Source organism: Podarcis gaigeae, assembly GCF_964106915.1.
Source record: "Podarcis gaigeae genome assembly, chromosome: 8".
Taxonomy (NCBI): Eukaryota; Metazoa; Chordata; class Lepidosauria; order Squamata; family Lacertidae; genus Podarcis; species Podarcis gaigeae.
In genome coordinates this window covers 81,639,336-81,665,750 of record NC_139684.1, presented here as the reverse complement: position 1 = coordinate 81,665,750, position 26,415 = coordinate 81,639,336, and the positions used below count along the sequence as shown (strand labels likewise).

The 26,415-nt window shown below is 46.7% G+C and overlaps 2 protein-coding genes across 7 annotated transcripts in view; one reads left to right on the top strand and one right to left on the bottom strand.

The window, feature by feature from the left end:
- The window catches only part of CLPTM1 (CLPTM1 regulator of GABA type A receptor forward trafficking), a 32,466-nt gene extending 22,444 nt beyond the window's left edge, over positions 1 to 10,022 (bottom strand). The window contains exons 1-2 of one of the 2 annotated variants that reach the window (XM_083753848.1): positions 9,888 to 10,022; positions 3,244 to 3,362 (exon numbers count right to left, since the gene is read on the bottom strand). In XM_083753848.1, coding sequence (XP_083609974.1) covers positions 3,244 to 3,362; positions 9,888 to 9,947 — 179 coding nt within the window. In that variant the 5' untranslated portion in view covers positions 9,948 to 10,022. Of the gene's footprint in view, positions 1 to 3,243; positions 3,363 to 9,631 lie in introns of both variants that reach the window. The other variant, XM_083753849.1, reaches the window with a different exon arrangement.
- A 92-nt stretch (positions 10,023 to 10,114) lies between these two features.
- Positions 10,115 to 26,415, top strand: part of RELB (RELB proto-oncogene, NF-kB subunit) — a 28,828-nt gene continuing 12,527 nt past the window's right edge. Inside the window, exons 1-5 of one of the 5 annotated variants that reach the window (XM_083753841.1) lie at positions 10,115 to 10,184; positions 13,207 to 13,510; positions 17,463 to 17,519; positions 22,318 to 22,850; positions 23,987 to 24,144. In XM_083753841.1, coding sequence (XP_083609967.1) covers positions 13,342 to 13,510; positions 17,463 to 17,519; positions 22,318 to 22,850; positions 23,987 to 24,144 — 917 coding nt within the window. In that variant the 5' untranslated portion in view covers positions 10,115 to 10,184; positions 13,207 to 13,341. Of the gene's footprint in view, positions 10,347 to 13,009; positions 13,511 to 14,795; positions 15,001 to 17,462; positions 17,520 to 17,935; positions 17,990 to 20,942; positions 20,969 to 22,317; positions 22,851 to 23,986; positions 24,145 to 26,415 lie in introns of those variants that run through there. The other 4 variants (XM_083753840.1, XM_083753839.1, XM_083753838.1 and 1 more) reach the window with 4 other exon arrangements.

Sequence of the window (26,415 nt, the reverse complement as noted above, 5' to 3'; positions counted from 1 at the left end):
TTTTTGGGAGGCCCTCAGCAACATTTGACGCTGCACTGGGTTTTGGGAAGGAGGCATAAGGGCCCTGACAGGATCCTAGAGTCCTCCTTCCTAAGCCTGTGCTTTCCCAGCTTTGGGAAGGATCCTGCCACCGCCAGGCACCTCCTTCCCGAAGCCCAGTGCCTCACTTTGCATCAGGGTCTGGCTGCATTGACTCACACAAAACGCAGACGTCAAAGCACAGGCATTTCTCTCCACAGTCTCAAGCTATCGAGATCCCAAGTGAAAAAAGAGCTGGCTCTAATGACCGGTGTTAAAAGCCTTATGGGGACCTCTGCCCTGGAAAGACGCCGCCAAAACTTACGAGAAGAGGTGCTTAACTTAAAAGTTAATTAGGGTAGCAATCAGCTTAATACTTTACTGAACACACTTTGGCACAGGCCTATAGGCTGGCCCCATGCACGCCCTTCCTTCTAGAAAGGGGAAGAACTCTTAGCTGCTTCGCATGCAGAAGGTTCAAGGTTCAAGCCTTCGCATTTCTAAAGAGAGCAGTAAAAGACGCTGGCTGAAATCCCAGACAGCCCCTGACAGGCTTCACTTGCCTTCCTCGCATTTGCGCCCTCCAGATATTTTATTATTTGTATCTAGCCTTTTCTCCAAGGAGCTCAGGGTGGGCGTATATGGTTCTCCCTCTCCTCATTTAATTCCCCACAACAATCCTGTGAGGTAGGCTAGGCTGAGAGGCAGTGACTGGTCCAAGGTCACCCAGTGAGCTTCATGGCTGAGTGGAGATTCGGACCCTGGACTCCTGAGTCCTAGTTCAACACTCTTAACTGCTGCACCACTTCTGGCTTTCCAATTTGTAGATGTACAAACCCTGATGTGGGTTTGGGCTACAACCAGCGTTGGAGTTCTAGCCCCAAACATTTGGAGGGTGCTAGAAGAAGAAGAGGAGGAGGAGGAGGAGTTTGGATCTGATATCCCGCTTTATCACTACCCTAAGGAGTCTCAAAGTGGCTAACATTCTCCTTTCCCTTCCTCCCCCACAACAAACACTCTGTGAGGTGAGTGGGGCTGAGAGACTTCAGAAAAGTGTGACTAGCCCAAGGTCACCCAGCAGCTGCAGGTGGAGGAGCGGGGAAGCGAACCCAGTTTACGAGAGTATTAGTCTACTGCTCTTAACCACTACACCACACTGGCTCTCTCACATTGCTAAGCTGAAGAAGGCTGGTGTAGACAAATTCTTCTTTTAAAATAAGATTTTATTAAAGCTTTTTTCACAGAAATATAAAGTAAACTAATCTAAATAAAAACAAAAACAGAGAAAGAAAGAGAAAACACAATCCTACTCTCTCAAAGGTAGCTCTAACCCTTGTCTCAAACAGAAAGTAGAAGATCCTCCCTGCTCTCACATGGGAGCTTTTGTTTTTTTTCTCCGAGTCGGGGCGGGGGGGGGGGGGACAAATACCGAGCTGGGTGGACCAATGGTCTGATTCTGCATACAGGCCAAGACCTACAATCTAATCACTTGGAGGAAGACCACCACCATGTTCACAAGGACATAAAGCCATGGTTCTTAGGTCTCATGAAACAGCACGTAAAGCCTGTTTCTTCAATGTGCTACTTCAAACTGCAGGTGGAGGGAAGCTGCTTATTGTCCTCCATAAATAAGAACTTTCTGCACGCAGAAGAGCAGTGTAGAAGAAGACAGAGGTCCGGTCTAGGCCAGCTGATGTCCCAGAATATTTATTGCTGTTAGATTGATCTGCAAGGAATGTTTCTTGCATGGTGGAGAATTCAATCATGCAAGCCTCCAGCTGCAGTTTTAAGAGGAACCAGGGGCTGGCAAATCATGACTAACCAAAAAGGACACCTCCCCCCACCAAACGCACACCTTCCAAAGGATAAGATGCCCCTTTTATTAAGGGGGAAAGTGCAGTTCGGTGGAGGAGCATCTGCTTTGCATGCAGAAGGTTCTGGGTTCGAGCCCCAACATCTTCAGGTATGGCTGGGAGCGAACCCCGTCTGAATAGCTTGGGAATCTGCCTGCCAATGCAGACAATACTGAGCTAAATGGACCACGGGTCTGAGGTCGCTCCCTAGGTTCCTATGTCTGGAATGTAGAACAGGATCAGAGAAAAATCTGTTCCTTCGTTTCAGCTCCAGGCCGAGAGCAGGAAATAAGCCCTGAGCCTATAAACCCAGAGTGAAGGTGATGGACCTCTGCATCCCACGCTTCGGCTTGCACCTGAAAAGCCAGGAGGGGGAGCGGAGGCGCATCAGATCGCTCTGCCTGCCTGCCTGCACTCCTTAGGCACATTGGTCGCTCTGTCTTTGCACGCAATGATGGGTGCTCTCTGAGCTCAGAAGCCCTGCTGGCACAGAGTGAAACCCACACGGCTCCACTTCCCTTTTCTATATCCAAGGTGATCCGGGGAGGTGGAAGCATACTGGTTTACCGTGCACCAATGGATGCTCCCAGTGCAGGACACTCCTTGGGCATTCAGAGGATCTGAGCTGAAGGTGAGAGGCTGAGGCACTTCAGCTCACCTTAGAGAAACAGGCTTTAGGTTGGTCATTTAGTGCTATGCAGTTGAGACAGTGTGCCTAGGAGGCCAAGATAGGAGTCAGTATAAGTCCCTAGTTCAAATGCCACCTCTTTCATAAACTTAACTGGACGGCCACAGTCAAGCCACTATCCCCTCACCAACTCGCAGTGTGGGTGTCTGGGGTGTCGCAAGAATGGCTGAGATCATCTTTGTAAAGAAAGAGCATGTCTGCTGGCACAGGGCTGGTGCTCAGAAGCCATTTCTGATCATTTGAGTTCATCATGAGTTCGTATTGTCTGCTGAATGTGTTTGCTTTGGCTTTGTATGCTCTTGTGTTTTCGATAGGATTATGACCGGTTGAAATGTTTGCTATTTTTTTTATGCTTTTGTTGTTACTGTGAGCCGCTTTGAGCGCAGCACCGCTGTTGGAAAACCGGGATACAAATATTAAAAAATTTTAAATATCAAAAAGTACTTGGAATCCACTGAAGCGGTATAGAAACTCCAGTTACTGTGGGTTTCGCCCTGCAGATGCAGGAAAACAGTGGGTATTGGCTGCTTTCATAAAAGTACAGGAACTTGACCCAAGACATGTAAATCCAAGCGCAAGTGATTTAAGGACAAACACCAAATACACATACACACCCTACCCTCTAGTGTGATATATAACACACAGGATGACAACGCGGCAGTTCTAGAGCAGTCGAGATCTCACCTGAACAAGACTCCTTTGATGACCTGCCATGCATTTGGAGCTTGCTGTTGGGGCTGGTTCTGCTGCTGGGTCTCAGCAACCGCTTCACCTCCCGCTGCAGTTCCATTGCTGGTCACTTGCTATAAAGGTGGGGAGAAAAACAGGAAGATGGAAATCAGCAAAAGTCACTTGTCATAAGAAGCCAAGAGGTTCAAACTTTGTGACTTTTTTTTTTTTAAAAAAAAAGAGACACTTTTGCGGCAGCATAAAACGCCCCCCTCCTCTTGGGACAGGAATGAGATCAGCTTTCCGGAAAACAAGATTTTTAATTAGATGCCAAGTGCTGTACAACAATGAGCTGGGATAGCACAGTGGAGGAGAGCTTGAAATCTGGTTTTAATAACCCCCATTTCAAATCTCAACTCAGCCGTAAGTTCGTAAGGCGCCATCCTTCAGTCTTGGTCTGCCATCTGAAATATAGGGATCATAGAATCATAGAATTGGAAGAGACCCCAAGGGCCATCGAGTCCAACCCCCTGCCAAGCAGAAAACACCATCAGAGCACTCCTGACATATGGCTGTCAAGCCTCTGCTTAAAGACCTCCAAAGAAGGAGACACCACCACACTCCTTGGCAGCAAATTCCACTGTCAAACAGCTCTTACTGTCAGGAAGTTCTTCCTAATGTTTAGGTGGAATCTTCTTTCTTGTAGTTTGGATCCATTGCTCCGTGTCCGCTTCTCTGGAGCAGCAGAAAACAACCTTTCTCCTTCCTCTATGTGACATCCTTTTATATATTTGAACATGGCTATCATATCACCCCTTAACCTCCTCTTCTCCAGGCTAAACATGCCCAGCTCCCTTAGCCGTTCCTCATAAGGCATCGTTTCCAGGCCTTTGACCATTTTGGTTGCCCTCCTCTGGGGTAACAGCAACAGGGTAAGGAGAGCCCAGCTGCATCAAGGCCGTCGAGCCATCAACGTTTCCAGCAGCAGCCAGGCACATGCTTCCAGGAAGCCACAAGCAGGCCATGAATTACAGTATTATTTCTATTTTCTTTGTATTTAAACAATTTATATACTGCTTAACTATAGTTATCACTATGAGGTTGGCAAGGATACAGTACAAAAAGTAGAAATCAAGCTTTGGTTGAAATGTCTGCTTGAATTTTAAAAAGTCTTCAGTCCTCGCCTGTTATAAGTTAATTCTGCCTTATGTTTTTTTTTATTTGTCCTGAATTGACTACCATCTATTTCATCTACCCTTTAGTTCTAGTATTATGGCATGGGAAGGAATATTTACCTGTCCTCCCCCTTCATAAACATCTCTCATTGCCCCATTGTTTTTCTGAACAAGGAAGCCACAAATAATTTTGTCTTTTCTGAAACAACAAAGGCCTGTCAACCCCGTGATCATTTTGGCTCTCCTTACCTGCACTTCTTCCATTTCTCCAATATGTCTTTTGGGATTTTTTTTTTTTGGGGGGGGGTGTAAACTGTGTGCGATATTCCAAAGGTGGGCTCAGCATCTTTTTATAGAAGGGCATTAAGCAGTGGCCATTTTGTTCCCCATCCATTCTTGAGTTTGCTATTTACCACACCCTCACCCTGTTGACATTTTCATTAAGTTATCAACAATGACCCCCTCCTCCAAGATATATTAATAGATAGTCACACACACTTTAGACCCCCCCCCCCATGTTTCTATGTGGTTAAGATTTTCTACCTGTGGGTGCCTCACTTTACACTCACTTAAGAGAAAATCTCATTTGTCATTTCATTCCCATTTACCTAGTTTGCAGAGATGCTTTTGGGACTCTCTGCAGGCTGCTTGGGTTTTTCCTATTTTGGTTATTCATCAATTGTTATTTATTTCATTGTATTTAGAAGGCTGGGGTTCAACTAAATGCAGGCAAGCACCACATAAAAAGCAACCAATAATCTGCAGACTTGACTACAGGATCATCTATAAATGTTAAATAGTGCCAGTCTAAATACAGATCCCATTGTTTATTAACCTCCGCTATAAAAACTATGCAGTTACTCTCCTATGGTCCAGAACCTAATCTTTAATCAGCTGCTGATGCAAAGAAGAATTTGCCCTCTTACTTCATCGCTGCTAAATTTATGTAGGACCTTTTAATTAAGGCTTGTGTTAAAAGCAACTAGTCAGTCTATATAGTAGCTCCAACCAGTTTTCACTAGCTTATCTTACAGGGTTGTTCTAAGAATTACTGAAACAACATATGCAAAGTTCCTTGAGTACTTAGGGGAAAACACATAATCACTAATTCTTATGATGATCTGATCTGAGGGAAAGGCATACATGATTTATGTTATTCAAATATGCCCAGAAGAAAAGCACCTCATCACTATTAATCCAATTTTTCAGATGAGAAACTCAATTCATGTTCCCAGTCTCTCCCTACAGGCACGCAGGGTCAGTAAAGTAAGTCCATGACATTCAGTGAATACTTAAGCCAGCAAATTCTTTTCGGTACTACATTTGAATTTAAAAACAAATCAAATTACCATCTCAGTTCTTCACTCTTAAAGCACCCCAATCCATGTTGGGCAAAAGATTCCTGTATTGTTATTGAGTATTTAAAGAACTGGGGACGCAGGTGGCGCTGTGGGTTAAAGCCTCAGCGCCTAGGACTTGCCGATTGAAAGGTTGGCGGTTCGAATCCCTGCGGCGGGGTGCGCTCCCGCTGCTCGGTCCCAGCGCCTGCCAACCTAGCAGTTCGAAAGCACCTCCGGGTGCAAGTAGGTAAATAGGGACCGCTTACCAGCGGGAAGGTAAACGGCGTTTCCGTGTGCAGCTCTGGCTCGCCAGAGCAGCGATGTCACGCTGGCCACGTGACCCGGAAGTGTCTCCGGACAGCGCTGGCCCCTGGCCTCTTAAGTGAGATGGGCACACAACCCCAGAGTCTGTCAAGACTGGCCTGTACGGGCAGGGGTACCTTTACCTTTTTATTTAAAGAACTATTATAGCAAGATGAAAAGACGAGCAAGATTTGAAATATGAGCAACAGTGTGAATAAGATAAATAGGTTAAATTAAATGTATTGAATAGTATAGATGAAACATGTAGCATTTAAGGGTAAATATGGAAACCATGGAAGGGGAGGACAGAAAGTCAATTGATAAAGTAACATGGTTTATGTTAAAATTTGCATATATTTTTCCTTTGCGAAGAATTAATAAATAAGATCTGCTATTAAAAAAACAATTTCTGTATTGCAGGGGGTTGGACTAGATGATCCTTGGGTTCCCTTCCAACTCTACAATTCTATGATTCAATCTCCTTTCAGGAAAATAATGGTGGAGGGCCAAAATATGAGCCTCTTCATCCACATTCAATGTTGTTGGAAGAATTAAGGCTTTGATTCTGGATTCAAATTTATTTTTAGATCATTTATTTAAAATGGCAGATTATGCACGACAGATTTCGTCACAAGGATATTATGTAAAAATATAGATGGTAAAAGAAGGTGGGGATAAAGGGGAAGTAGCAAGAATGATCCAAGTGGTAAATGTACCTGGGGAATCCCAAGGTGAGGCGTGGGGAGGACACTAAAAGGTAACACTGCTTTTAACACATGGATGGCAGCCAAACAAAAGGATTGTGGGCCCTGTGTGGGCTGTTTCCCAGCAAACGGTGGAAAAACAAGGTGTGGAATGGGAATTCCCGTGCCCCCCCATCCTCTCACCCCAAGCACCTGTAGCCATCAACACTCTGATCACTGTTACCTAAGCTTCTGATAGCTAGAGCTTACTTCCCTAAATTATAATTGGAGACACACCTGAAGTGGTTTGCTTTCAGAAAATGAAAGTGTTAAGAATTTCCCACACTTGGAAAAGCTCACCTGGGTTTGAGACAGTCACTGTTCTACAAGTGCTTCTTCTCAATGTAAGCTCAGAGCAGTAACTCACACAGAGATGCAACGGACAGACTCCCTTCATCTCTGCATCAGGAGCAACTGAAAGATCCAATCACATCCAATTCTGAGATGGGCCATAACTGTCCTTCCCCAGGAAGGAGAAGTGGATGTAAGTAAGGCAAGAGCAAAGAATCACACAGGTACCTAGCAGGCACTATGGGCTGAGTGCAAATTATGATTATTCTATTTATTTATTACATCTCACAGCACACAAATGTGTCACAGCAATCTGTGCAGGAATTACTGGCTTTGAGTGAGATGAGACTCCACACAGGGGAAAAATAAGCTGTTTCATCTAGAATAGGTAGAAGATGAGAGCACTGCTATCTAGAATGAGACAAATTTTGGGCAGACTGTGTGTAATATTCACAGAATCAACAGACAATTGGGGAGAGGAGAGATCATGATGTCAAATTTCCCCATGAAAGCTGGGACAAGAGTCTCCTTACAGATAAAATAGGACAATACCTGCAAAAGCAGATTAGATGCAGTTAAGGGGAAGCATCTAACAGATGAAAAAGGTAACTGCATGCTCATGCATCTGTTTCCCCTACAGAAAGGTATGAGAATCAGATGTGGGTGGGAAAGAGAAGGCAGAATGGGCAGCAACTCAAAGAGGAAATTTAACTTAGGAGGTGGACAGAGGAGGGGAAAAAAAAACCTTAGTAGGGAACCCAAAGACAAATTCCTCAAAAAAGAGAAACAATTTCTGAAGTAGGAAGCTCTGAAATTAGTGGTGTTGAAAGGAATGGCAGGTGAACTCTTAGCCTAGATGGAGAAAACAGTGACACCTGTAAATTTCAGGGATAAAATGCTTTTGACAGTACCGTCAAGGAAACTGGGGAGGAGGAACCATGGTCTGAAATTGGAATAAACAACGTCAGTTGGAGACAAGAGAGGAAACCAGCGAAGAAAAGCAGAGCACAGTGAGAAATGTAGACTGTCATAAAGGATGGGGGGCAAGGGCCAAGAGAGCTATCTGGGTCAGAACTTGTTGGTTCTTTATGGGGAATAAAGGCAGGAGAAATTTGCTAATGAGACCAATTAGGAGCAGAAAGATAACTACCCAGAGGGGGGACATTGAGATGAAAGCGATTCCTTGGCATACACCTGAGAAATCAGATCTATCTAACAAGGGACAGAGTCAGGCGAGAATTACTAAGTCAAGGGAACAAGATGGATGCCAGATCAAAAGGGTGGAGGTGTACCCAAGAGAAGTGGGGTGTTGAGGCTGAAGCAACACTGTGTGACACATCCAAGAAGGAAGGAGTGGCTAGTGTGGGACATTGAACAGAGAGACAAATGGGTGACTCCTCATTTAATCATAAACTTCACTGCATGGTTTCCATGAGGCAATTTGGGCAACTCGCTTTACTACAAATTGTGCCTGACAAGTGGCAAAAGCTTCCTTCCTGAAGCAAATATATACTAACGATGAAACTACAGGTGAACTAGGTCCCCAAGAATTAAGGATCTATACACCTTTCAGGTATAGAGGTGTGGCAAGATGCAGGGTACAAACTGCCACTTGCGCAACTATACAAAATGATGAAACCCAGGCTCATATTCTGGGGATTTGTATGCAGGTCCAGTTTCACTCTGTAGCTTCTAGGAAAGAGTCCTGTCTGCGACTCTACAGCCTGTCTGTATAAAGAATACTGAGCTGATGAACTAAGTGTCTGAGATGGAATGTCGTCTTGCTATGTTCTTATGCTTTCTATATTTAAGCTCCCATCCACACTAAGCCATGATGCTCCTTCAGGAATTCAGGGCCAGTCGCTACTGCTTAACCTAACCTACCTCACACAGCTGTTGCGAAGGTAAAACTCCATATTTGCGAGCAAGAACCACACATGCCACTTTGTCTCCTTAAAGGAAAAGCAGGTTATAAATGAACCTGACGTGATTCGGGTTACCAAACGCACCGGGAGTGATTTTTACCACTTCAGAGCAGCCTTCCTCCACCTTGGGTGCCTGATGTTGTCGGACTACAAATCCCATCGCTCCTAGGCGACGTGGCCGGTCAGGGCTGATGGGGGGCTGTAGTTCAAGAACATCTGGCGACCCTCAAGGTTGAGAGGGGTCCTTTCAGAAGCCGATTTGCGCCTGGTCAGACCCTTGGCCCATGCAGCTCAGTACCACCTACACCGGCTGGCAGCACCTCTCCGAGGTCACGGGGCAGGTGTATTTCCCAGACCTACTTGGAGGTGCCAGAGACTGAACTTGGGGACTCTCTGCAGGATGAGGGCGTGCTATGACCACAGGGTTGCGACCCTTGCTCACTCATGCCATAAGCCCCTCTGAGCCCGGCTGAGAATAAAACGGGGGCTGGGCATGTGTGGACCCTTCCCCCCCCCAAAAACAACCCCACCCCTGGCGTCTTGGGAGGAAAAATGCAGGCGATAATAATAAATAAAAAGCAGCAGATATATATATATGAGTGAGATAAATAAGAAAAAGAGCTGACCTGGAGAAGGGGCATGGTGGGCAATCGCCCCTGGAGGCCAATTATTTTTTTTTTCTAGGGTAGGGAGAAGGGCGTCACGTGACTGGCGAGAGGGGCGGGGCTGGGGCATGAGGGGACCTAACCCACCTCCTCGCCCGCGGGAGGGGCAAAAGGAGGGCGGCGTGAGGGGCAACTGCCCCCCCGCAGGGAAAGGAGAGCCGCTGAGAGGCAGCTCCCGCGAGGGGGGCGACGGAGAAAGGGGCTCTGCGGCTGCTACCTGTTCAGGGCCAGACGCGGGACCCGCCGCCGCCACCACCTCCGTCTCCGGCGCCGCCATCTTGCTGCGCCGTTGCCTGGTGCAGCTCTCGCGAGAGTTCCTCCTAAGTCCCGCTTTGCTCCCGCCCGCCCTCTCTCTCTCTCTCTCTCTCTCTCTCTCTCTCTCTCTCTCTCTCTGGTCCACGTGACCTCCTCCCCTCTAAACTCAGTCTGGGCGGAGCGCCCTCTGGTTACCGTATATTCGCGAGCGGCTCCGCAGCATGGGAGTGCCGAGTGCCTGTGAGGGAGGCAGATCCTGGTTTGTTGACCCCGGAGGAATTAATCCGAATTAACTGCTGCTGCCGCCTTCCGCTTTTTGCACGCGCTTCCATCTTTACCACATGTTGCAGACTTACATGTGAGGGGAAGCTAAATGCTAATAACGTGCCATAGTTTGCGAAATAATAAATTCGCATTTAAGGTGTTGCATAACTCTTCGCTTTTCCCCTTAGATAAGATTTTCCGAATGATTGAATGTATGTTGTTTTTCAGTGGGGTTTTTTTTGGGGGGGTCGGGGTTGTATCCTATTCAGAGTATACCCAAGGTAGTCACGGTCATTAATTTCAATTGATCTGCTCTGAATTGAATATACTTTTGAAGTATAATGCTGGGGGAGACTCTTGAGAGTCCCATGGACTGTAAGAAGATCAAACCTCTCCATTCTGAAGGAAATCAGCCCTGAGTGCTCACTGGAAGGACAGATCCTGAAGCTGAGGCTCCAATACTTTGGCCACCTCATGAGAAGAGAAGACTCCCTGGAAAAGACCCTGATGCTGGGAAAGATGGAGGGCACAAGGAGAAGGGGACGACAGAGGACAAGTGTTCTCGAAGCTACCAGCATGAGTTTGACCAAACTGCGGGAGGCAGTGGAAGACAGGAGTGCCTGGCGTGCTCTGGTCCATGGGGTCACGAAGAGCCCTAAACGACTAAACAACAACATCCTTGGATGCAGCCTATTAACTGAAGGCCATTGTAAATCAGCGTATAAATGCTCTTCATAATTTACAATAATAAGAAGAAGGAAAGAGAAGGAAACCTACCGCAGATTACTCCAGATGAAATAATCTGAAGTTGGCTGTACCAAATGGTGTCATGCTCCCTAATTCAAAAAAATAATCATTTCCTTTTAAAAAAATAAATTAGTCCAAAATAACCACCATGTCTTCAGAACTCACAACCACAATGGGGCAGCGTTCAAATGTCTTTCCAAATATTGACTGAAACAGTAGAAAGTGGGGAAAAATCCATTTCTTTCTCTTTTTACAGCTTTACAGTATGCTTTGCATTACAAAGGATTATTGTGTTTTGTTTGTTTGCATTTGGAGAACAGTAGATAGGACAATATTCTTTAGTAAGTTATGGTTTCAATGGGCAGAATCTACTACAGTGGTACCTTGGTTTACATTCGCTTCAGGTTACATACTCTGCTAACCCAGAAATATTACCTTGGGTTAAGAACTTTGCTTCAGGATGAAAACAGAAATTGTTCTCCGGCGGCGCGGCAGCAGCAGGAGGCCCTATTAGTTAAAGTGGTGCTTCAGGTTAAGAACAGTTTCAGGTTAAGTACGGACTTCCGGAACGAATTAAGTACTTAACCTGAGGTACCACTGTATTAGGGTCCTATCCAGACATCCTATTCATGGTACATTCATGTTGGTTCGTGCTCATGAGGCTATCAGAGCAGTTATACACAATCCCACTCTCAAATTTATTAATATTAGTTTATTTCATAAATCTTACACACTACTTGAATGTAATAAAAACAACAACCTCCCAAGTGTTTTACAAAAAGTAAAACAATAAAACCAGGGGGGAAATACAACCATACTTTAAAACATGCAAAAGTTAAAATACTGAAGCAGATGAAAAGCACCTCAATTTTCTAAGCATCTGTTTGCTTCTCTGTAATGCTTTTAGCAGGCACTGAAGAGTACAGTGGAGACCCCTGGTTTATATCAAAAGGCAGGGAGTTCCAATACTGTTTTCACCTGCGAACGTTTCATGCAGACGTACTGTTTTGTTTCCAGTTGGTGCACGTTCCGTAGTTTCCTGCCGCAATTCACTTTCTATACCACGAATGTTCTGTTGTTGTTGTTGTTGTTGTTTGTCCCACTTTTGTTGCCAGCAAAGCCAAACCCAGTGAACTGGCAGTGCTAACTAGTTCTGGTTTTGTTTGCATCTTCCTCCTTGCTGAATTCTACGAGGGCAACCCTGATAGATATATCTGCACACGCATCATACATTTAAAACAACATTACTTCCCCCGAAGAATCCTGGGAACTGTAGTTTGGTTACGGGTACTGGGAATTGAGGACGTGAGTGGCGCTGTGGGTTAAACCACAGAGCCTAGGATTTGCCAATCAGAAGGTTGGCGGTTCGAATCCCCGCCATGGGGTGAGCTCCCGTTGCTCGGTCCCTGCTCCTGCCAACCTAGCAGTTCAAAAGCACGTCAGAGTGCAAGTAGATAAATAAGTACAGCTCTGGCAGGAAGGTAAACGGTGTTTCCGTGCGCTGCTCTGGTTCGCCAGAAGCAGCTTAGTCATGCTGGCCACATGACCCGGAAGCTGTACGCCAGCTCCCTAGGCCAATAAAGCGAGATAAGCGCCGCAACCCCAGAGTCGGCCACAACTGAACCTAATAGTCAGGGGTCCCTATGTTGTTGTTGTTTAGTCGTTTAGTCGTGTCCGACTCTTTGTGACCCCATGGACCAGAGCACGCCAGGCCCTCCTGTCTTCCACTGCCTCCCGCAGTTTGGTCAAACTCATGCTGGTAGCTTCGAGAACACTATCCAACCATCTCGTCCTCTGCCATCCCCTTCTCCTTGTGCCCTCCATCTTTCCCAACATCAGGGTCTTTTCCAGGGAGTCTTCTCTTCCACTCCAGTATCCCTGCCAAGAAAACTCCATGGACAAAGACAACAGGCATATTTTAAAAAAGGGGGTCCATTTACCTTTACTGGGAATTGAAGCTCTGTGAAGGGTAAGCTACAGTTCCCAGGATTATTGGTGTGGGTGTGCTTTAAATGTATGATGTTTGTGGATAAGGATGATGAAGATGATGAACATTTCTCCCTCCATAGGAAGGCAGGCAGGGGAGGGCTGGGGGGGCCCCATTCACTCTGATGGACCAGCCTCCGTGGACAGATGTTAAAGTCAAATGTGGACCATCAAGCTGAGCTCCGGTCACAGCGCTCTCTTTCTGGCAGTTTGTGTTTCTTGAAACCACATGGCTGATCGGCTTGGCCAATAACTTTTTTCTTTCTTTCTTTTTTTTTTGGAAGAGGGAGCTTCCGGTGCCAAATGACCAAGGAGGGGAAGGGGGCTGTGTGTTCCGGTCATGACAGCCCTCCTTTATTTTCCTGGAATTGGAAATCCTTCCTGATCCCCCCCCCCCATTTCTTTCCTCTTCTAAAGAAATGAGCCTGGAAGCCCCGAAACCGAAAGCTGAACCTGGTGCTGGGGGAAAAGATGCTGCAGAAGAAGAAGGAGGATGCAAATTTGCCCAGGGAGAAATCTTCCAACCTGAGCCCTGCCTTGAGGAGTTAGGGCAATTTGGAGAAGGCACACAGCTAAAAGAAGAGCTGGGTAAGGGGCCGCTGAACCCCCTACAGGGTTCGATTTATTGCTGAAGTTAAGAGAAACTCTGTGATGAAGGGGGGGGGGGAGCAAACAGAAATTGGGATCCTTCCCACTCTTCCTGGTGCATGTTTAGGTACCACGGATAATTCTGATCTGTGAGTAGGGATTGTTTAGCAACCGTGCAGTATCTCCACATTGAGTTGCCAACTGTTTAAAGTACCAGCAGATATTAGCACAGGTGAAGCTTTTCAGAGGATGGAGGGAAACACCTGCACCCTAGGAAGAACTTCCTTTATGGCAGGAATGGGAAACCTGTTGCGCTCCAGAAGTTCTTGGACTCTAAATCCCATCACCCAGGACTATTTGCCATGGTGACTGGGACTGATGGGAATTGGAGTCCCAGCAGTGTTGGGGGAAAAAACAGTTTGGTCTCTGGGTTTTTGCAGACCATCGGGCTGCTCCGCAAGACACAGGTGAAAAGGAGGCTGCTTTATTTTCTTTTCGGTTTAGCATGCAACTTCACTGCCTCCAAGCCATTGTTTTTAAGTATTATAAAACAACCTTTAATAATAGCCTTAAAAGCGGGTGAGTGGGGGTACACAGCAGACGTTTATAAATTTAGGAGTGGAAAGAGTTGATGGGTTAGAATTATTTTCTTCTTCTCCTATTACTAGGAGCAAGTTAGCAAGTAGTCTCAGGACTGCTGTTAGGAAGTAATTTGTCACCGAGCTTATTATCTTGTAGAATTTACCTGTGTGTGGAGGTTGTCTTGCTTTTTGAAAAGGCTTAGTTGTCAGAATTCATGGAGGGCAGGTTTCGGAATGCACACCGCTAAGCCAGGGCAGCTAAATGGAACCTCCAGCTGCAGGGGCAGTCTACCTTGGAGCAACAGGTGCTAAGGGGAAGGCTGTTTTTCCTTCCTGGCCTGCTTTCTTGTGACCTTTCCAGAGAAGCATCTGCCTGGCCACCTCTGGAAGCGAAACAACTGGGTGTGCATGCAGGCCTGATCCTGCCTGGAGTGAGAAAGAGAAAACGAGTGTAGGAAACCAAGTGTCCATCCCCCAACCCCCGCTTAGCCTAGCACCTGTTGCGTTACTAAGTACAAGGGAGTGCCTGTTTGCTTTTCCTTTCTCAGTTCTTGGTTGTTGTGTGTGTGTTTTTGCTGCGTTTTGGTGTTTTTTTTTCCACGCCTGAGAGTAGATCCTGCCCTTTACCGCTAGGCTGGGGGCTTTCCCGTTCCATTGAGCATGACTTCATGACAGCCAGCGGCCAATCAGGAAGCAGCAGCCGGCAGAGCAGGGGAATTCCAAGAACCCTCAAAGCTTTACAAAAAATAATAAAAATAGACAGACAGAGAGAGAGAAATTGGGGCTTGAGGGCTGACCGAGGGGGGAATGGAGTTCAGGACCAGGTTATGAAGAGGCCTGAAGTGAGACGGGAGCCGCCGCGATTGCCTCTCTGGCAGAGGAAAGAGATGCTCTCATCCCCAGCTCTAGGTATGGGGCAGCTGGAGTGAAATGAGTTCTAGGGGAGAGAGGGCGTGTGTGACTTTTCAGTTACCGGCCCAGGGGTTGGGGGCACTGTGTTATTGTCTAGGCAACAGACTGGGTCGCTGGGAGGCCTGGGGACGGCAGGAAGAAGTCACGGTCTCTCTGCTATGCCTCTAAATGCCGGAAACCGCCTCCCCACGGGAGGGGGGGGATATTTGGGGTGGGTTTCCCTGCTTTTCGTCTGGCTTTGAGCAGCACAGGTCGAAATCTTGCTGCCTGCTCATTTCCACACTCTGATAAGCTTCGCTTGCTGATTTCTGCATTTCAGTCCTGCATTTAGAAGGAGCGGGCGTGTTTGGGTTCTCTTGGTCCCTTCTCTAGCCATGTGGCCATCCTGGGGATATCCCTTTTCTGAAAAGGCAGGGGGTTCTTCCTTCCGTGTCCCCACTTCACACAAGAGACTCCTTAAATTAAAGGGGCAGGGAGGTTTCTTACACTGGCAGGTGAAGGGGCATGAGTTTGTGTTTGAGTTTCTGGATGTGGGCAAGTAAAATCAATTTTATTTGCTTTCTCCAACATTTTGAAGCAGATGTTTCCTGCTCTGTGAACGGTCATTTGGTTTTAGAAAGTTTGACCCTTGAGTGCCAAGTGGGTGGTTCTGTTTTTAAAGACTTTTTGATCATCCCTTCTTTGCAAATGGGCTCACGTCCGCCTGGTCGCCTGTGGTGAGCAAAAATTGTCTCCAGGTAACCAGACAACAAAATGTTGAGCAAGCTTAGGTGTATGTAGACAGGTAGACTAGTAGGGTTTTTGGTGTTTTTTTGATGGGCTAGTGGCTTTACAGATGTCTTCAAATCGCTCTGATTTCTTATGAGGTGTTTTTAAGTAGAGAATGCATCTTGATACTAAAGGTAAAGGGACCCCTGACCATAAGGTCTAGTCGCGGCCGACTCTGGGGTTGCGGCACTCATCTCGCTTTATTGGCCGAGGGAGCCGGAGTACAGCTTCTGGGTCATGTGGCCAGCAGGACTAAGCCGCTTCTGGTGAACCAGAGCAGCACACAGAAACACTGTTTCCCTTCCCGCTGGAGCGGTACCTATTTATCTACTTGCACTTTGATGTGCTTTTGAACTGCTAGGTTGGCAGGAGCAGGGACCGAGCAACGGGAGCTCACCCCTTCGCGGGGATTCGAACCGCCGACCTTTTGATCGGCAAGTCCTAGGCTCTGTGGTTTAACCCACAGCGCCACCCGCGTCCCCTATCTGCAACTTAAATGTGTAAGACCCTAGCCATTGGTGTTTGGAGATCCCTTGGAGGTGGCAGGCTCTTAGAAACTATACGCTGTATGGCAGTGAAATGGGAAAGTGAACAAAATATGGATGTTTCTGTCTCCACTGTTGTTGTGAGATACAGAATGGCCCATTGGCCTGATCAAGCAGTGCTTGCCTGATTTTCTTACGTTTATTATTAAAGCAAAGATTTGGCCCTAGAAGGTGAATGGTGCAGTAGACGATATATCTGTAGCTTGGAAGAATTCTGGGGCAGTAAGAAAGCGTGTGGCGGGTGGCACGGTGGGTAAAACCTCAGCGCCTAGGACTTGGCGATTGCATGGTCGGCGGTTCGAATCCCCGCGGCGGGGTGAGGTCCCGTCGCTCGGTCCCAGCGCCTGCCAACCTAGCAGTTCGAAAGCACCCTTGGGTGCAAGTAGATAAATAGGGACCGCTTACCAGCGGGAAGGTAAACGGCGTTCCGTGTGCTGCGCTGGCTCGCCAGATGCAGCGTGTCACGCTGGCCATGTGACCCGGAAGTGTCTTCGGACAGCGCTGGCTCCCGGCCTATAGAGTGAGATGAGCGCACAACCCTAGAGTCTGGCAAGACTGGCCCGTACGGGCAGGGGTACCTTTACCTTTACCTTTAAGAAAGCGTTAGGTTATAAGGCAATTAATAAACAAATGATGACGACAACTGTACTTTGTTAAGGGTACTGGGAGTTACAGCTCTGTGAGGGGTGAACTACAGTTCCCATGATTGTTTGTGAGAAAGCAGTGTGCTTTGAATGCATGCCGTGTACATAGCCTTTAGCTTCATAACCTCTTTACCCCTGCAATTCAGGCACTCTTAAAAAGGGAAGGTGGTTTTCCGGGTACTGAATTTGAGGATGGAAGGAAGACTAACCAGGTGAAAAAAGGTCAGACTGGTCTGCTGTCGCACCTTGAACAGCCGCCATGCTGAGTGGCTTGAAGATGCCATTTTGAATTTCCCACGATGCCCTGGAGCGACACTGCATCTGGGGCATCGTGGGTTGTTTTAAATGAGGTCTGCATTTAAACATTGCTGATTGCCCTTGGCCTTCTCTAATACTGGGCCGCCTCCATTGGTCTCCCCTGGTTATGAACACTTTCTTTGGTGGACAAGGCCTGGAAATTATGGTAGAATGCATCTTCCCAACACATTGTTTTTCTTCGCAGGCTCCTCCCTCCCAGCTTCCAGTTTGTCCATCATGCAGCCCACAGCAGAGACGGCTGGTAAGGACCGCTTGCGTTTGGATCACGTGTATCCCTTTGATCAACTTCTTGGAAACCCAGAGTTTAATTCTTCCTCTGTTAGCGATGAAGGAAATAAAAGAATGAAAGGCTAGGAACTATTGTTACTGTTATTAATTGCGTTTATTGTAGGTTCCCAGGATGGGTTACAGTACTTAAAAGTTTTTATGTGCTTTTAGTTTTTTAAAAAACTTTTCAAAAGTCTTAAATTATTGCTCTTAATTTTTCAATCAATCCCTCTTCCCAGGGTACCCCTAATGACCATTTAATGAAGGCAGGGCTGATGAGTTAGTAACATGTGCTGGGTTTGTGAACCCCTCACCATTCAATATGTGCAGACAGGCGGAATATGCTGTGATTTGATTTAAAATACTGATCTATCTTTCTTTTCTTTTCAGATGAATTAGGTAAGGATTCTGGGGCTTGGGGCAGAGTAGTGAAGCAAACTTCAGGTAAGGAAAAGAAAAATCAATATTAGGATGATATATTCTTGACATATACAAGGAACATACAGTAAGTGAGAGCTAGTGTGGTGTAGTGGTTAAGAGCGGTGGACTCGTAATCTGGTGAACTGGGTTTGCTTCTCCGCTCCTTCACATGCAGCTGCTGGGTGACCTTGGGCTAGTCACACTTCTCTGAAGTCTCTCAGCCCCACTCACCTCACAGAGTGTTTGTTGTGGGGGAGGAAGGGAAAGGAGAATGTTAGCCGCTTTGAGACTCCTTCGGGTAGTGATAAAGCAGGTATCAAACCCAAACTCTTCTTCTTCTTCTGCGTGTGCCTTGGTTCACATTTAATGACCAAAGCATGGTTTGCCCTTCAGAGCTTACGCACATATCCTTTACTGTACTTCCTGGTTCAGCAAACCGCTATTTGATATTGTATCCAACTGGATAAACAACAGTTTGCTTCCAAACTAGAACTGGAAACAGTAGTTTGATTAACATTCCTCGTTGGGAGGAAAACCATAGTTTGCCGATTCAGATGTAATGGCAAACCATGGTTTGTGTGAACCGGGAAATGATGGAAGGAGAGGAGGAGCAGGAGCACAAAGCCCATTCAAGATGGCAAAATCATGGCTTGACTGTTGCATCTAAACCAAGTTCTCTGTGTATGTGTGGAGGACCAGTTGGTGGTTAAAGTACTGATTCGTACATGTCCCTTAGTGTCACATAACTCAGTGGCTTTAATCTAAATGTGTGAACTAGATTCTATGCACCAGTACCATGTTAAGAGATAGAGATTTGTCGGAGCTCAGCGGCTGCTTCTGTGTGTGGAAGTCAATTAGGCGTTCTGTCTGATCAGTGAGCTGTGGCAGTGTTTCAAGAGATGCTGGTGGGGCACACGCTGCTTTTGTGTTTTCTAATTTGTGCATTGTTCTCCTCCCTTCCCACTCTGGGCTCTCTTTGGCTATAGTGGAGGTTCGCAAAACAACAACAAACATATTCAATAAACACACAAGATGTAACCGGCTGTACGTTTGAATAAATCAAGTATACTGTTCATTGTATTAAATTGAGATAAGCGAGGTAAGCGCTGCAACCCCAGAGTTGGTCACAACTGGACCTAATGGTCAGGGGCCCCTTTACCTTAGTAGCTGCTGTATAGTGGAGGTTCTGCAGCGGCGAGTTATCTCTAGTCCTAGCATCAAGTAGGATTGTTCTGTAAAGATGAAAAAATAAGACTAAAACACAAGGAAACAAGTAATGGCGAAACACCATTTCTTTATTTCCATGTCAATTAAACAAAGCACTGTTTTTAAATCTCCCAAACAGCAGCGACAAAGAACAGTAGTGAGTACATAAGAATAGCTTTGCTGGATCCGATCAAAGGCCTTTCTGGTACAGTGCTCTGTTATTACAGTGTCCAATCTGATACCTCTGGGAAGCCCATAAGCAAGGCAAGAGTGCAACATTGCTTGCCCTATCTGTTTTTCCCAGCAAGTGGTATTGATTCTGATTCCGGAGGTTGCAGATAGACATCATGACCGGTAGCCTTTGATAATGCAGATTCCTGGAGGTGAAGGCAAAACTTTTTTTTACAAAGTTTTTCTTTATGCCTTTCAAATCTATTCATTTCACAAGTTTTACAATCATTTTAACATTTAAAAGTTCGACTTCCTTCCCCCTCTTTCTGCGGTTCCTTAATTATTATTTTTTAATATCTTCCGCATATCCAAATTCATTTCATTTGCTCATTATCTACTTTAAATATACAGTGGACCCTTAATTCGTTCTGGGGGTTCTTGCGTACCCCGAAAAGTCCGCAACATGAAGCGCCACTTCTGCGCACGTGCGCGGCATGATAGAGCACTTCTGCGCATGCGTGCGCTGCGAAACCCAGAAGTATATATTTCTGGGTTTGCTGCATTCACAACCCAAAAGTTAGTTACTAGAAGGTAATGTAACCCAAGGTTCCACTGTATACTCTTATGAAACTGCAGGTTATTACAATAATCCTGCCAATGTTTTTATCTGTTTGCAATTCATCTGTGAATATTCAATAAACCATTTCCATTTTTTATTTTAAAAGTTTTTTATCTTGATTGCTTATTCTTCCGGTAAGTTTTGCCATTTCTGCATATTCCATAAGTTTTTGTATCCATTCTTCCTTCGCTTCTGCATCTTCCCATTTTGGGGTGAGTAGCATTCTTGCTGCTGTAGTCACTTACATAAATAAATTTCTATACAATTTAGGTAGTTCTGTCCCTATCGTTCCCAAAAGAAAAGCTTCTGGTTTATTTACAAAGGTTATTTTAAACATCATGTTCAATTAATATAATATATCATTTCCCACTGTTCAGTGCTAACTCTGCAATCCCCGAGATGATAATGAGTGTTTAAAATAATTTTTTAAAAGATTGAGTAGAAATGTCCCGCAGGGAAGATGCCACCACCAAGAGGACCCTGCTTCTCACAAATATGGGAGTGTAATGAGAATTATAGAATTGTAGAGGGTCATCCCAAAGGAGTCTGTTCCATTATCAAACAGCTCTTACTGTCAGTGAAATCCTGGAGCCTGATTGGTCTTTTCCTGCAGGCCAATCAGTTGTTGCATTCTAGGATCCTACCAGCCTAATAGGCTGATTAACTTCCTCCTGGAGCCTGATTGGTCTTTTCCTGCAGGCCAATCAGTTGTTGCATTCTAGGATCCTACTTGCCTATTGTTCTAGGATGCAAGCTTAGTACATAACAGTCAGAAAGTTTTTTCTGATGTTTAGTCGTAATCTCCTTTCTTGTAGCTCGAAGGCATTTGTTATGTCTTGTTCTAGGACCAATCAGACTGCTGCATTCTGAATCCTATTGTTCTAGGACCAATCAGACTGCTGCATTTTGGATCCTGCTGCATTTTGGATCCTATTCAACTCTGTACATAACACCCCTCCCCTCTAAGTTCCAGTCCTGCCTGGGAGGTTGCATTCATAGTCCTCAAGGTACGCTGGCCGCCCACGTGTGTGTTGCGGCCTGGGGTGTTCCCTGGTCAGGGGTTTGTGTTCTGGCTCGTGTTCCGAGGATGCTGGCTACAATGGGGCCGTTTGGTCTGGCGCAACTGGCTCGCTCAGTCGTGGCTCTGGTTCCGCTGTCCTTTCGGCCTCACAAGTCCTCTCTGTATTTACTGATTCTGCCTCCCCTGCTGGCCCCTCCTGCTCACTGCCCCACTGTTCCCTTGGGACTCCTCTGATCTTTCCTCCTCCTGGTTTTCTCCCGGGAATCGTCGCCGTAGCTGGTCGCAGTGCCAGCACCCCCAGCATTGGTTCAAGTCCTACCCTCCAGAGCAGGAGAAAACAAGTTTTCTTGTTAACGGAAAAATCCGAGGGCTCCCTTGGACAAAAACAAAGACACCAACCAGGATAACCTGGAGCAAAACAGCAGCCTATAGGCTTGGCCTTTATTGAACTGTTGCAACAGGGTGCTCCCCTCACTTGCAGGAGAGAGGAAAGACACAGAAAAAATGGTGTGCAAGGTCTTATAAAGACTTTTGAAAGTCCTGTAGATCAAGCCCACCCCCAGAAACATCATGCATACATCACAGAAAGGAGGGGTTGAGGGAGGAGTTGTGGTGGTAACCTGAGTGTCCTGTCACCTGGCTGGTCCCCCTTTCCCCCTCCCCAGGAGTACTTTCCAGGTGACAGAGGGGAGTTTGCAGTTTCCTGCCCCCAGAGGGAAGAGCTGATCATTGTCCTTTGTTCCGGTCCGTGCTGAATCCACTCCCATATGCAAGTTCTTTGTGACCTTGATGGTCTTCTGTCTAGGACCATCAGGGTTGGCATAGCAACTGGGCAGGGCTCCTGTGGATGTGCTGGTATGCTCAAGGGATTATGGGTGCCCTGTATCAAGCCTTCCCCATTTTGTAGTCCTTCCTTCATGGAGTAAAATAAAAGTGGAACAGTGCAAATCCGATGTATGGTTGATTTTCTATGAATTTATAACAGAAGTGTAGCGTATGTAGTGTGTGAGTGTGTGTGTGAAGTTTGTACAAACTGAATGATTGGGGGGGGGGGGGGGTTTCCCTGCTACATTCTTCATCTTCCGCGCGACAGCCTTTGAGATATTTGAAGGTGGCTATCACATCTCCTCTCAGTCTCCTCCTTTCCAGGCCACACATGCCCAGCTCTTTCAACGAGAAGCCTTGTTGACGATTGCAGCGCTTGTGGTGCCTATGGGAAAGGGGATTTCTTGAGAGGCGTAAAGTCCAAGGCCATTCAGATGTTTAAACACGAATATTGACGCTTTGAACGGAACCTGGAACTTAACCCCTCCCTGCTCTCATTCTGCCTTCCAGAAATCATTGATGAACTGATTAAGGAAGATGGCTTCGAGGTGGATCCTGTCTCGCTTCCCCCCAGGGTCTCGCTTAACGGGCCAGCCGAGCTGATCCCGAAACGCTCCAACTTAGCATCACCAGCTGGAATGCCGAGACCAGCTGAGCCGATGGGCATGAGCCTGTTGCGGCCCTACAGCTCCTCCTGCTTCTCAGCCTCCTGCGCGCTGCGAGACCCATCTCCTTCCCAGCTCTCTCAGAACCTTAACAACTTGACGCTAAGGCCCCAGCTGGTTCCAAGGGGGACGTCCCTCCCGTTGCTGCCCAGTAACAGATGCTCTGATGACTCGTGGCCCCCTGCCCCCTCTTCCCTGCGTCCTGGGATGTCCCGAGAGCAGTTGGACGACGTCATCCAGGAGCCGCCCAGGCTGGTGATCACGGAGCAGCCTAAGCAGAGGGGCATGCGTTTCCGTTACCAGTGCGAAGGCAGGTCGGCTGGAAGCATCTTGGGCGAATTCAGCACCGAGACCAACAAAACCCTGCCAACCATTGAGGTGAGTGGTGTGTGTTAGGATATTGATGTTCTGTTCCACCTAAACCTAAGCTGTTGTATGTCACATGTCTGTTTACATTCCAGCACAGCTTGCTGGGAACTTCCGCTTGTGTATAGATTTTGCCTTACGCTTCTTGCTTGGACATGAAGGAGAGCAGACATGTTTTCTTTGTCCTGATCTATGCTGAATAAACTGCTTGTAAATATGCTTTAGGGACGTGGGTGGCGCTGTGGGTTAAAACACAGAGCCTAGGACTTGCCGATCAGAAAGTCGGCAGTTCGAATCCCCGTGATGGGGTGAACTCCCGTTGCTCGGTCCCTGCTCCTGCCAACCTAGCAGTTCGAAAGCATGTCAAAGTGCAAGTAGATAAATAGGTACCGCTCCAGCGGGAAGGTAAACAGCGTTTCCATGTGCTGCTCTGGTTTGCCAGAAGCGGCTTAGTCATGCTGGCCACATGACCTGGATCGGAAGCTGTCTGCGGACAAACGCTGGCTCGCTCGGCCTATAGAGCGAGATGAGTGCGCAATCCCAGAGTCAGTCACAACTGGAGCTAATTGTCAGGGGTCCCTTTACCTTTACCTTTAAATATGCTTTACATACGCCTCTGCCTGCCCTTCCGTTGCGAAGAGTTTGTTATCTCTGCTGGCTTGCGCGCTCAGCTTCTGAAAGGCTTCTGAAGCTCTGAGTCGCTCATTGATGCAGAACCGAGGACCAGAGTTTGACCGGCTGCTGGCTGGTGGGCTGGGGGCCTGGCAATTGCCCCCATTCCCTTGGACGCATCACAACAGTGTGTTTCATCAAAGCCCAGATTGCGGTCAGCCGTTGTTTAAAAGATCACCTTTGCCAACTGGCTGCGCTGCAGACGTTTCGGACTACAAGTCCCATCATCCTTAGCTCACAGAACCTAATGGTCATGGACATTGGGAGTTGTAGTCCAACAACATCTGGCGACCCTAGGTTGAGAAAGGCCGTGTTAAGGCCAACAGGTTGGTGAAGGCTGTGTGAAGAACTGCACAGAACCCGTGAAAGTCTTATCCTTTGGGTGCTGTAGGGGCAGCTCAACCAACAGCAGTTCGTGGGCTCCTTGGTGGTGGCCCCCGGAAGAAGGCCTCCTCCTTCTCTGTTTGTTTCTCCAGCTGCAGAACTTTGCAGGCATCCCAGAAGCGAAGGTGACAGCATGCTTGGTGTGGAAGGATTGGCCTCACCGGATCCACCCTCACAGCCTGGTGGGGAAAGACTGCAATAATGGTCTCTGCGAAGTGACGCTGAAGCCCCGAGCCAACCCCAAGCACAGGTAAGAACGCCTTGCATTGCTTGACGCTCTGCGGAGAGTTGGCTGCAGCACTGTGTTTGCTGTGGGGTCTGTTAAAGGTGCTGAGAATTCATAGAATCATAGAATCATAGAGTTGGAAGAGACCCCAAGGGCCATCGAGTCCAACACCCTGCCAAGCAGGAAACACCATCAGAGCACTCCTGGCATATGGTTGTCAAGCCTCTGCTTAAAGACCTCCAAAGAAGGAGACTCCACCACACTCCTTGGCAGCAAATTCCACTGTCAAACAGCTCTTACTGTCAGGAAGTTCTTCCTAATGTTTAGGTGGAATCTTCTTTCTTGTAGTTTGGATCCATTGCTCCGTGTCCGCTTCTCTGGAGCAGCAGAAAACAACCTTTCTCCCTCCTCTATGTGACATCCTTTTATATATTTGAACATGGCTATCATATCACCCCTTAACCTCCTCTTCTCCAGGCTAAACATGCCCAGCTCCCTTAGCCGCTCCTCATAAGGCATCGTTTCCAGGCCTTTGACCATTTTGGTTGCCCTCCTCTGGACACGTTCCAGTTTGTCAGTGTCCTTCTTGAACTGTGGTGCCCAGAACTGGACACAGTACTCCAGGTGAGGTCTGACCAGAGCAGAATACAGTGGCACTATTACTTCCCTTGATCTAGATGCTACACTCCTATTGATGCAGCCCAGAATTGCATTGGCTTTTTTAGCTGCCGCATCACACTGTTGGCTCATGTGAAGTTTGTGGTCAAGTTTGTGGTCAAGAGTTGTTAGGGAAGCCCTGTTCTTTCTCACATAGCTATAGTTCCCGGAGTTCCCTGTGGAGAGGGGTTGATAGTTAAAGCACTCTGGGAATTGCAGTTGTTGTTTAGTCGTGTCCGACTCTTCGTGACCCCCTGGACCAGAGCACGCCAGGCACTCCTGTCTTCCACTGCCTCCCGCAGTTTGGTCAAACTCATGCTGGTAGCTTTGAGAACACTGTCCAACCATCTTCATCCCCTTCTCCTTGTGCCCTCCATCTTTCCCAACATCAGGGTCTTTTCCAGGGAGTCTTCTCTTCTCATGAGGTGGCCAAAGTATTGGAGCCTCAGCTTCAGGATCTGTCCTTCCAGTGAGCACTCAGGGCTAATTTCCTTCAGAAGGGATAGGTTTGATCTTCTTGCAGTCCATGGGACTCTCAAGCGTCTCCTCCAGCACCAGAATTCAAAACTGTGATGACTATCAGCACCCTAAACAAAACACGCCTCCCAGTATTCTTTTGGGGAAAGCCGTGGCTATTTAAATGTGGTATGATACTGCTTTAAGTGTATTGTGCCAATAGGGCCTAACTTAAGCAGGGGATATTGTATTAGGATTATGGAATTGTAGATTTGGTCCAAACCCCTGCAATGAAGGAATCTCAACTAAAGCATCCATGACAGAGCCAACATTTGCTTAAAAACCTCCAAGGAAGGAGAGTTCACGAAGGGAGTCTGTTGCCCTTTCAAACAGCTCTTACTTTTAGAAAGTTCTTCCCAATATTCAGTTGGAATTTCCTTTCTTATAACTTGAAGCCATTGGTTCAGGTCCTAGCTTCCGGAGGAGGAGAAAACAAGTTTGCTGCATCTTCTGTGTGCCAGCCCTTGGAATATTTGAAGTTGGTTCTCATATCTCCTCTCAGTTTCCTCTTTTCCAGGCTAAACATACCTATTTCCCTCAACCATTCCTCATAAGGCTTGGTTTCCATCTTGGTTGCCTTCCTCTGCACATCTTCCAGTTTGTCAGTATCCTTCTTAAATTGTGGTGCCCAGAACTGGACACAGGACTGCAGGTGTGGTTTGACCAAGGCAGACTAGAGCGGGACTATTGCTTTCCTTGATCTGGACTCTATAATTTGTTGATGCAGCCTAGAATAGCATTAATATTTTTTTGCTGCTGCACCACACTGTATTGTGTGTGTGTGTGTGTGCGCGCACGATCTGACTTCTTTTAGGGGGATAAATTAATTTAAGATAAACATATTTAGAGATGACGGTGATGAGGGATCGAGGATTGGAATTACCGTTTTGTGATATTACAAATATTACACATTACGGCAGTGGACAAAGCTGTATTATAACTTATGAATAAGTGTATTTTTAAAATAATAATATGAGGATATACGTCTGACTTTTATTACACCTGTTTTGCAAAAGTCCAGGAAAGAATCGGAATACCATAGTGTAAAACTATTGCTAGAGGACAAGAATCCCATGACTACATTAAATGTAGCTAAATTCTGTGTGTCTGCAGTCAATCGCA